General features: G+C 40.4%; 1 protein-coding gene across 1 annotated transcript in view; it reads right to left on the bottom strand.

Annotated features, from left to right (window-relative positions):
* The window catches only part of SYCP2L (synaptonemal complex protein 2 like), a 111,402-nt gene extending 100,807 nt beyond the window's left edge, over nucleotides 1–10,595 (bottom strand). The window contains exons 1-8 of the mRNA XM_021697231.1: nucleotides 10,518–10,595; nucleotides 9,974–10,113; nucleotides 9,645–9,804; nucleotides 8,205–8,273; nucleotides 6,391–6,528; nucleotides 5,857–5,976; nucleotides 1,617–1,721; nucleotides 1,213–1,237 (exon numbers count right to left, since the gene is read on the bottom strand). Coding sequence (XP_021552906.1) covers nucleotides 1,213–1,237; nucleotides 1,617–1,721; nucleotides 5,857–5,976; nucleotides 6,391–6,528; nucleotides 8,205–8,273; nucleotides 9,645–9,804; nucleotides 9,974–10,113; nucleotides 10,518–10,595 — 835 coding nt within the window. The remainder of the gene's footprint in view (nucleotides 1–1,212; nucleotides 1,238–1,616; nucleotides 1,722–5,856; nucleotides 5,977–6,390; nucleotides 6,529–8,204; nucleotides 8,274–9,644; nucleotides 9,805–9,973; nucleotides 10,114–10,517) is intronic.
* Nucleotides 10,596–12,137: the final 1,542 nt, after the last annotated feature.

Raw genomic sequence — 12,137 nt, 5'->3', positions numbered from 1 at the left:
AGGTGGTTGCCAGAGGGGAGGTGGGTGGGGGGATGGGCAAAAGAGATAAAGAGGATCAAGAGTTACAAAGTTCCTGTCCCAAGTCACAGAGATGAGAAGTCAACTATGGGAGTGCTGACAATGGTAACAGCATCTTGGCCTTCCGTCTTGCTGTCTTGTTCCTATCCACACAATGAGCTGCCTCGGGGCCCCTTCTCCCTGCCCCATGGAGGATAAGCTGTGTCCTGGCTGGAATGCGCACAGTCTCGTTCTGACCATCCCTGAAGTAACGCACAGAAGGCCCCGCTGCAGAGAACTAGTACAGATCCTCTGGCAAACAGATGGCACCACTTGAGGTAACTAGCCTGAGACCTCACCACCATGCCCCTCACTCTATACAGGCTGGGGATTAAGGTCCGGACTTGGTGGCGAATAGCTGCATAGCTCAGGGATCCTTTGTCTGCCCGATCCCACCGTCCACCCCCATCAGTAAGTTATCCCGAATAAAACTGTGTAAACAGTAGGGAGTGCTTGCTTTGTTTTTGGTCTCTGAGTGCCTTCTCAGACTGGAGGATATAAACCATACTGCAGTAATGGTCTGTGATGACAGAGCGGCTACACTCATCGTAGAGAGCATTAAGGGATGTACATAATTGTCAAATCGCTATGTTGTACACCTGAAACTATAGGTCAACTGTACATATATTAAAAATATTTTTCTAAGACTTTGACAGAGTGCTCACAAGCAGGGGGGAGTGGGAGAGCGCATGCTGAGCAGGGGGCCCCATGTGGAAATCAATTCCAGGGACCCTGGGATCATGATCTGAGCCCAAGGCAGACGCTTAACCAACTGAGCCACCCAGGCGTCCCTCATTAAAAATCAAACTAGATAACTAGTTTCATTCCAGTTCTTTAAATGACCCAAAGCCATACAAAATTAAAATAAGACACTTATCTTTGGGATCAGTCCCTGCTGAATTAGCAAAGGTTCATCTTCTTTGAGGCCATCCATGAAGAATCGCTGAATACATTTCAGCAAATAAAATGGACCTCAGGCAAACCAAGACATACTTTACAACAAAATCTCTACGCTGCCATAGGACTACCCTGAGATGGTGAATAAAGCCAAATACTGAAACCTGTTTTACTTTTATATGTCATTTAGATAAATATGTATATCAGAATATTCTAATGAAGAGTAAATAGTCAATTAGTGGTAAATAATATACTTACCTTTACTACTACTCCTGGAAATAATCTAGAAGAAAAAGTAAAGCTTGTATTATTTTTAAAAACCATTATCAACTCTAACATTAATTCATTAGTGCTGATAGTTCTCTAACAGGCAGGAGTCGACTTTCCTTAGTAGAAAAAAACTGAGAAATCCTATTTGACCTTCAGTCACTATTAAAATCAGCTTATCGCCCTTAAACAGTTGAATGACGTATGCATGAAAATAAACCACTTCATTTTTCTATAGCATTGGTTAGATAAGGTTTCTACTTCATATAATGTTCTAATAAAATGAGTCTTGGTAAAACCCACATCTTAGAAAACATAAGTTTTATAAATAACTTGAAGATTCCTACAAATAATCAATGGTATCTGTTCAGTGAAGCATCCACCCTCATCCTTACCAAGGCTGTGTCAAAGAAGTCTTCTGTAACATCAGTCAGGGATGTGTCGGACGCTAGATCTGCCATGGTCAGAAATTCTGTTGTTTTTCCAAACCAGGAAACCATGTACATAAGAGAAAAAACACTGATGGAAAATTCTATGACCATATAACAACTGCTTATTCGATAAAGTTTCATAAATCTTTTACCAGAGCAAAATATTTTTAAAGACTGGTTTCTATAACATTTCAATTAGACCTAGCTCTAAGGCCTCCATCTAGAACTCTCCAGAATGAAGTCCTACTGCTATAAAGTTGTACTAATAAGTTCTCAGATACCAGCAAGAGTTGGCCAGGATTGATGCCAGAAAGTCCTATATAAGGGCTAGTGATTAAAGATTAAGAAGTAAATGAGCCTCCCCAACACTGCAACAATTCTTGTCATCTGGGAGGCTGTAGAAAACAAACTAATCAAAGGAGATGCAGAATTTGGAAAGCGCTCCAGAAGTATGTTAGTACAATATAGGTCTCAAGCCTTTCTTTTGTCAAAAGCTTCCAGCTAATTGGAGATTTGTTTTCCTGTAGGAACGTATATCCACATTCATATTAAGTTGCTAGGATTGATAAGATTTAAAATAAACTCATATAAACCCTCCAAGAACATTTATTCAAAAAAGCAAAGGCCATCTTTGGACCATTTTTTGCTTATAAAAAGAAAAAAAATTCTGCATGCGTAGTTTGAAATTATCAATTGACCATGTAGTAAGAGGAGTTTGTAATGAAAAACGCTTACAGGAGTGAGCCTTGGAAACTTGGTCCACTTTGGAGCCAAGAACCCAAAGCACCCCACTGGGGACCATGGACAAACCAATCTATTTGCAACCTTGACTGCACATTAGGAAAACCTGGGGAGCTTTGAAACACCCTGACGCCCAGGACCCATCACAGACTCAGTATGTAGCAATCTCTGGTGGTGGGACCCAGAGAGTGCTTGTTAAAGCTCTCCAGGGGATTCTAATGCACAGCAAGGGTGGCGGGCCACTATTAAGTTCCAAGTGATGTTTCTTTGATCTCAAATGAGGCAAAGATTTGTGCTAGATTGCATCATCCACTTTCTGAGGCAAACTATTCTCCAACAGCCTAAGGGGAAAAAAAAAAATCCTTCTACACAACGGAACTCACCGCTAAGGTGATATCCCCCCCTTCCTATATTCATACTCTGAATTTTACGCTTTTAAGTAAATTTTTGTCACTATTCTATTTACCACCCCAAATCCTATCCCCCCCTCTCAGCATACCAAAATATATTGAGCATAGGTACAGAGGAGTGAGGGCAATGCCACATTTGATCAAGACTTGGGACTAGAAAGTCACTCTCTGGACCTACTTATGTGCCATGAGCCTACATGTCCCCACAGCTGTGTGATTACCAGAAGCCAGACAAAATAGTTATTTACAGATATAATAGGTACTACTCATTATGTATATCTTATAAGACAAGTTGCTTAATCCTCCAGGATCTTATAAATACGTTCCTTTCCATAGGAAATTCTTACTCTGAGGAGAATAAGTTCCCAGTACATTTTGTGTTGACCTGCAAAAATGATTGACTTTAGAAGTATAGAATCTAGTATCCCATCACTTTGATAGTATCAAAGTATTTTTCTTGGCCAAAACCTACATGAAACAGAACATGCTTTAGAATGTGCCTAAGTTCTGGTTCTGAAATTTCCATCACCAACTGGAATTCCAATGGAATATGGAAATTCCCATTTGATTTCAAAACTCCGGTGGAAATCGGATCTGACCCTTTAAATCTTGGAAGGGTATTTTAAAATCTAAATAGAAAATTCAGGTTGGGTCAGATCCCAACTCATCTCGGGGCCCCCCCACCCCCAAAACCACCACCACCATCACCAGCTTAAGGTTCCAAGTTACCCCTGGGACATCCTGTTCCATTTCCTTTGAAATGGTTTTACCTCCTCTTCCCGATTTCCTGTTAATTAACTGCATATGTATACGAGGGAGTTAGGTGCCACTAGATGCAAAATGAAATATATACAGTTTGCCTAAGCAAAATCCTTAGCTCTACCCCCCACCCTGCAAACGGTTTTAAAGTCCCTGAGAGGAGTTAGGGAAAGCCTGGTATTTATTTGGTCTCCCCAACCCCCCAAGAGGGGCCACATAGTTAGAGGCATTTTACAGTAAAAAAAAAAAAAAAAAAAAAAAAGGGGGACAAACAGATCTCCCTGAGTCAACCTGGTCTTAACAAACTTCAGGTACTAGGGTCCAGGGGGTGGGGGGAAAAAAAAGATTTTAGAACCAGCCAGATCACTCTCCTGCCCCTCTATCTTCCCTCATCTCCTCACCAACAAATCCAGCATCTAAGGGCTGAAAATCTCCTTGTGAAAAGAGGTATATAACAAGAGATTACGTAAACTCTGCTTTGCTTTCAGATGCCATTGTCAAGGCACTCATAATATTACCCTGTGGCTAACCCCTAACAGGATAAAATGTCACAACCGCATAAATTAGAATAAGCAAAAAATGTTTTACTCTTTGTTTTCAGGTTCAACTGAGAGATTCAAAATGGAAAAATGGGCTGTGCACTCTGAAAAACAGTATGGAGGTTCCTCAAAAAGTTGAAAATAGAGCTACCCTACAACCCAGCAATTGCACTACTAGGTATTTACCCCAAAGATACAAATCTGAAGGGGTACATGCACCCCAATGTTTATAGCAGCAATGTCCACAATAGCCAAACTATGGAAAGAGCCAAGATGTCCATCAATAGATGAATGGATAAAGAACATGTGGTATATATATATGTGTGTGTGTATATATATATATATGCACGCACAAGCGTGCGCACCCATATGCGCATGTGCATGTGTGTATATATGCATATACATATACATACAATGGAATGTTATGCAGCCATCAAAAAACCCGAAATCTTGCCATTTGCAATGATGTAGATGGAACTAGAGTGTATTATGCTAAGCGAAATTAGTCAATCAGAGAAAAACAATTATCATATGATTTCACTGACAGGAGGAATTTGAGAACCAAGAGAGAGGACCATAGGGGAAGGGAGGAAAAATATGAAACACGGGGCGCCTGGGTGGCTCAGTCGGTTAAGCGACTGCCTTCGGCTCAGGTCATGATCCTGGAGTCCCGGGATCGAGTCCCGCATCGGGCTCCCTGCTTGGCAGGGAGTCTGCTTCTCCCTCTGACCCTCCCGACCCTCCCCCCTCTCATGTGATCTCTCTCTCAGTCTCTCTCTCTCAAATAAATAAATAAAATCTTTAAAAAAAAAAAAAAATATGAAACACGATGAAACCAGAGAGGGAGACAAACCATAAGAGAATCTTAATCTCAGGAAACAAACTGAGGGTTGCTGGAGTGGAGGGGCGTGGGAGGGATGGGGTGGCTGGGTGATTGACATTGGGGAGGGTATGTGCTATGGTGAGCGCCGTGAATTGTGTAAGACTGTTGAATCACAGACCTGTACTCCTGAAACAAATAATTCATTATATGTTAATAAAAAAGAAGATCGTAGGAAGGGAAAAATGAAGGGGGTGGAAATTGGAGAGATGAACCATGAGAGACTATGGACTCTGAGAAACAAACTGGGGGTTTTTAGAGGGGAGGGGGTGGTGGGATGGGTTAGCCCGGTGATGGGTATTAAGGAGGGCATGTATTACATGGAGCACTGGGTGTTATACACAAACAATGAATCATGGAACACTACATCAAAAACTAATGATGTAGTGTATGGTGACTAACGTAAGATAATAAACTTTAAAAAAAGTAAAGAAAAAAAAATGGGCGGTGGCAAGGGGAAGTATTTGATCATTTATCTAGATTCAATCTTGTTACTAATGTCTATTAAAAGAGTTTTAGAGCCTTTGGTGGGGGTTGTGGAGGGTGGAGGGGGTATATAATATATTCATTCCCTACTCATTCTCTATTCCCAAGTTAAATTCACTAAAATAATTAAAACATGCGATTACAGCATTGGCTTGTCAAGGGGAGAAGAGGGTAGGTCTGATTCATTCCTGCACACTCCCAATGTGCTCAGCACATACCAGGAAACCTATCCTGAACTTCATCTTTGACTGATATAGGCAATAAGCATCATGACCAATTTCTTTTCAAATTCGGTTTCAAAGGAAAAGAAACTATCAAACTAGATAACTAGTTTCATTCCAGTTCTTTAAATGACCCAAAGCCATACAAAATTAAAACAAGACACTTATCTTTGGGATCAGTCCCTGCTGAATTAGCAAAGGTTCATCTTCTTTGAGGCCATCCATGAAGAATCGCTGAATACATTTCAGCAACAGCGAAACATACCGAAACTCCTTTTTCTCCAGTTCCTGGGTATTAGACCACACTAAGTTAAAGCCTTACAATGAAAGTTATTAAGGGAGTGGATCCTAAAAGTTCTCATCACAGGAAAAAAATTTTTTTTTTTTTTTTTTGGTTTAAGTAATCTCTATACCCAATGTGGGGCTCGAACTCACGACCACTTGCTTTTCTGCCTAATCCAGCCAGGTGCCCTTCATCACAAGGAAATCTTTTCTCTATTTTTGTCTATAGGAGATGATGGATGTTAACTTATTGTGGTGATCATTTCATAACACACGTAAGTCAAATCACTATACTGTACATCTTAAAGTTACAGAGCTGTGTGTCAATTAGATGTCAATAAAACTTGGGGGTGGGGGTGGGACCTTCCAAATAATTACACATTGGTATTCTCCCCACAAAAACAAAACAACTTTACTTGCCTTATTTATTGATCTGTCAAGATGAGAGAATACAAGATGATTGTATTTTTGAGGAATGTGGCTTGCTCTCTGTTGAAAATATTCTTCTATTTTCTGAAATCCTTTATCATGGAATGTATCAATAATAAGTGATTGAAGCTGGAAAGTTAATAGTTTGCAGATTATTTTCCCCTAAGAACATTTACTTCATAGTAATATTTCTACCATCAATAATTCAGTGTGGAATTAATAGAGGATAAATAGTTACATCTTGAACAGATCATTTAGCCAATGATTGAGCTTATTGGATTAAGACAGTTTGCAAAGTGTGGTGTGTGGACCACCAGCAGCATGGGCATCACCTGGGGACTGATTGGGAATCAGAAACACTGGGCGGGGCGGGCCCGCGGGTAGCCTTCAGGGGGTTCTCTTGTATGCTAAGTTGGAGAGCCACTGACTTGGGGAGAACTACACTTGAAGTACAGATATCTGGAGAAGAGACTTTATCCTCAGTAATGTTAGAAACTCTGAGACACTAAAAAAATGCAAACCTATTATAAGTAACATAAATGATCAGAATGGAAGAAAATGAATTCCACAATTACAGATAGTTGACTAAGTATGCAAATTGTCATAACAAATGAAATTTTTTCCACCTGAACATCAGCCAAGACCTATTTCTAAACACATTTGAACAGACACTTAAGTATCTGTACTAAAAAGATAGGATTTTTTTCATTTTTAAAAATACAGTTCATTCCTACAGGCTAAATTACCAATATAAAATATTATTTTAATGAGGCATTTTACTGTATACAGCTCCAAATTCCACATATTCTTAGTACTGATTTAAATGGAAAGATAGCATTTGAAGTTAAACACGTGAACAGAATATTTTTAAGTTAGCACATTTTTAAGTGAACCTTTTTGTGCTAAGAGTGTTGAGTGTTCCACAGATGTTCTCATGTGATCCTTACCACCACCCTAACAGGACAGATTCTTTATCTGGGGAGAATAGCAAGGCTGGGAAAGGTTAAGTACTTGCATGAGATCACCCAGGTGAGATTTACACTCAGATTCTCTGACTCAGAAGCTCAGGCCTCTGCCTGCTTAAAACTCCACTTGGCTTCCCTGCATTCAGAATAATTCCAAACCCTTTGCCTTGGTCTTCAGGGCTCTGCATGATTTGATCTGTCAACTTCTTTTGACTTCCCTACTGATAAGTTAAAAACAACAACAAAAAACCAAAGTTAAATTACATTAAAATTTTTTAAAAACCCATAAATCAAATCCTGCCTTGCCTCAGGGCCTTTGCACTGACTGTTCTATGCCTAGACTGCTTCTTCCCTCCACTTTCTACCTGGCTGGCTCCTCATCATCCTCTGATCTCAGCTTCAATGTCACCTTTTTAGGTTGGTCTTCCAGGACTACCTCAAGTAAGGCAAGTGCCTCTCTCTGCTCGCAATTCTCCATGATGATACCCTCTTCCTTTTCTTCCTACTCCTTCCCTTTGGTTGGTAACCTGTTTCTTTGGCTCTGCACCAGGCTGTAAGATCCATGTGGTCAGGAATTGTATCTGTTTTGTTCAATACTGTCTACCTAAAATAGTACGTGGCCCAAGAAAATTTAGACTAAGATATTGGTAGGATACTCAAAGGCATGGTGATAAACTGAATGCAGGAGATTAGGGAAGGAGAAGGAGCAAAGATTTCTCTGCCTCTGGCTTGAGCAACTGAGGAACAATTGTGCTGATAGCCCAGCAAACACAGAACTAGAAAGAGGGCACACACACACCCTCTCCCACCCCACCCCCCAAAAATAAGCTTGATCTTTACATAGAAAGCATCCAGAGCAATTCCACTCCCAGCGTCTTCCTTAACAGACTGCAAAGGATCTTCCTCTTCCTGTGTACAAAAAGATTGTTTAAAAAAAGGTCTCAAAGAAATGCATCTCAACTTTTAAAAATAAAAGAAATGAAGCTTCATATTGTCATCCTGAACAAAAACGTTGTTTGCTCATGCCGCTGATTATAGGTCTAAGTAACATACTAGTTAGAAATAATTTTTCTAACTTTCTTCAGTACTATGACAAATACAGACGATTACAAGAAGCAAAGCAAACATTGGTGTAATCAGCAATCAGACAAAATAGACAAACTCTATAGTGACAACTATAAAATAGAAGGCTTTGGATTAATGAACCATTTTTAGAATGAGAGTTTGTAAAATGAAATTTTGGAAAGTGTGTTTCAAGCCCAGTCATGAGATTGAGCTTTAGGTTTCTGACTTTGGTGAGTTTTAAATACTCCTCTGGGACTTCTACCGCAGCTTCAAGGATCAAATATTAACAACCACCACAAGAGAATTCACAAGACATTTAGTAGTGGATTGTTACACCTTTTCCTCAAGAGTAATCCCTGGGTCTGCCACCTTGGTTTTCACAACACATTACGCTACATTAAACAACAGCATTTCATCTGCTCACTTCATCCCAACAATTATTTAAAAGTACAATACACCAAAAAATAGACTTCAAATATCTTCTAGAGAGGTTTTTTAAAAATCTAGCTTGGGCTCACAGTCTTACTTCTATATGTACTTGACCAAGATCTTTGAATGTCAGCATATGATACATTATCATGATTATTTAGAAATATGAAAAGTTGGGTGAATTCAAAGACCCAAATCCAAGCTTGTTTATCTATTTTTTTCACCAGCAGTGATTTGGGTTAAACGAATGTTGAGAAGAGGAAGCACTGGCAGTACTAATCCACCCCCAAATCCGGGGCCGCGGGCGTTTTAGGGACCTTTATCTACAGTGCAAGCTGCCCAAGTCCCTGCACTTGGGACCGTAGGTCTGAGGCCCAGATGGGTTAATGTCACTGCAAGGTCTACGCAGCAACAGGGGCTGGGAAAACATCCGGAGCAAATCGAGAACGATCTCATTGCCTTCTAAACATTAATTCTCCAGTTTCCTCTTCTCTGAGCAAGGGATCAGAAGCTTCTATCCTGCCTGGTTGCCTCACTGAAAGCTCCCAATAAACTCCAAGCAAACCTAAAGAGGTTGAAGGGTTCAAGAGGCCCCCCCCAACACGCTCTCCCCCCCCCCCCCCCCCCCCACACCCCCACCCCCGGCGTCAGGGCATGGTAGCAGGTGCCGCGTCTCTGGGGGAACACACCAGCGTCTGCACCCAGAGCCCGACGGAGCACGCGCCCTTGGGCCCCCCTCGAACCGCGGAGAAAGGCCCCGGACTAAACCCTCCCAGGCTCACTCACCGCCTGCATCCCGAGGCTCCCGGCCCAAAGCGCGCCTCGGAAGCGCGCAGCGTTCCGCCTCCTGCAGTTCTGCTGCGGGAAACCCGGGCGGGCTGCGCTGCGCTGCGACGAGGGCCGGGGTAGCCCCGCGGCTTTTGAGTTCCAATCCTCGCCCGGAACGCTAATCAATTAATCCGCACCTGAATTTTACTAAACCCCTATATGAGACGCAAGATACCCTTGCAGGTAATTAGCAATCCTGGTCAGGCCACCTGGGCGCACGCACGCACGCACAGCTTAAAGCGATTTCTCAGTCTGTGAACAACGTCATGTAAACATTCTTTATTTGCGGAATTCGAAACTGATAGATACGACCTTTGCGGAAGCCGGAAGTTTTCTCTCCACCTTTAACAGCTGGGTGAGCGGTCTTTGGTCTATTGATATTGATATAGACTAAAACTGGATTTTCCCCTAGGAAGCAGATATGTACCTGAAATTGTGAGAATATTCCTGAATTCACAAAAGGTTTTTTTGTTTGTTTGCTTGTTTCATTAACCTGGTGTACTCAGTCAAAAACAAAACCAAACAAAACGGGGGCGGGGGGAAGCAAACAAATAATTTCATCCACTCTGCTTGTTTTCTACCTACTTCTTTTAACCCAACTAGAGTGTGTACTAAGGGCCAGGTTTCCGCCGCTAAGTAGCCTGTTTATGTGAACACAGTGGCAAAAATAAATTGGACTGGCGTTTTCTTAAAAACAAACAAAACGACCCCTCAGATCTAAACTTTCCTTGTGTAAAAATCAATTTGTGTTATGATTACAGACTATGGCTATTTCATGTCAAGACATTTACAGAAGATACCTGTTTACATCAAAGCAAGACCCAACAGAACCAGAATCTCTGCTAGATCAGCCAAGGTCAGCGCATACACCTGCGGTCCATTCAAAATGATACTTATTTCAAAGACCATGATGTCTGTTTCCTGGCCAATACGATGTAAATATACTTACATTAATTTCCTGATTTTCATCTAAGCCTAGCAAATGCAAAGCCTTCTTCCTTTGCTTTTGAATTAATGAGCTTTTAGGATATCAAAATAGTAATGAAGATCAAAATAGTTGATCTCAGGCTTGTTAGCCTGAGAAAGTGGAAAGTGTGTTTCAAGCCCAGTCTAGTCTGCACACACACCCTCTCCCTCCCCACCCCCCCCAAAATAAGCTTGATCTTTACATAGAAAGCATCCAGAGCAATTCCACTCCCAGCGTCTACTAGTCTGCACTAGTCTGCAACAGAACAAAGTGTTCTGAATCAATCAAAATACTAGTGCAGAAAAAAAATGGAAGGATAGTAACAAACAATAATCAAAATACAGTTTAAGTGCATTTGATTTTACAGAATAAAATAAATGTGAATATAAAGTGTTCTGTGAATCAATGAAAATACTAGTGCAGAAAAAAAATGGAAGGATAGTAACAAACAATAATCAAAATACAGTTTAAGTGCATTTGATTTTACAGAATAAAATAATATGAGAATATAATAAACAATAATAAAATTACAGTTTGCTTAATAATAGGCAAAAGCTTTATAATCAGTTATTTACAGACTTTGGGGGGAAAACCTATCCTTCCAAACTATAGGTTTGCTAATGCATTCAAATTTTCTGGAGAAATGTAAGACAACACAATAGACAACACCACTACTTATTTATTTTTATTTTCAAATTTTCACTTCAATCAGCTTTTTAATTTTTTTTTAAGTAGTCTCCATACCCAATGTGTGGCTTAATTAAACTAACAAGCCTGAGATCAAGACCTTAGCTGAGATTGAACCAGATGCTCAACTAATTGACCCACCCAGGCACCCCTCGATTAGCTTCTTTTACTAACATGTTTTACTGAAACATACATTTAGAGCAACTTGGAATAAAGATTTTAATTCTTCTGAAACTAAATATGGCAGAGAGTCTGTGACATTTCTTTGGACACCAGAATCCATTTAGAAAAAAAAAGTATATAATGAATTGATTTGGCTTTAACGTTAAAAAATTGTATGCATTTGTATTTTTAAACGTTAAAGACTCCTTAGGAACATTCCAAGATTATAGAGACAAGAAAGATTCTAATAATCTGTACAATAAGACCCAAAATTAACATCTATATAGTCTCAGAGGTGATTTTGAATTATTTCTGAAGTTATGTTAAAACATTTTAAAGTGTACATTATCTTAACCTATCACAATTAACGAAATATGTACGTAAAAGAAAAGTGTGAATAAGTTTAACGTTTGGAAGACAAACAGCATAAAAACAACTGAAGGGCAGGAGTGGCCAGACCTTCGGCAGTCGGTTAATACGATGAAAATCTGCCGACAAAACTCCTGGGGGAAGAGTGGACACTCTTCGTTTCCTCCCCGACCCTCGTGGCGACTACGCGAGAGTGATTTTAATCGGAAACCCTGACCTACACGATCTTTCAGAAAAGAGAACTTCGGGGGAAGAGAGGCAGGAGG

This window comes from Neomonachus schauinslandi, chromosome 8 (assembly GCF_002201575.2).
Source record: "Neomonachus schauinslandi chromosome 8, ASM220157v2, whole genome shotgun sequence".
NCBI classification, from domain to species: domain Eukaryota; kingdom Metazoa; phylum Chordata; class Mammalia; order Carnivora; family Phocidae; genus Neomonachus; species Neomonachus schauinslandi.
Note: the sequence above shows the minus strand (reverse complement) of the source record. Positions and strands in the feature narration are given on the sequence as shown.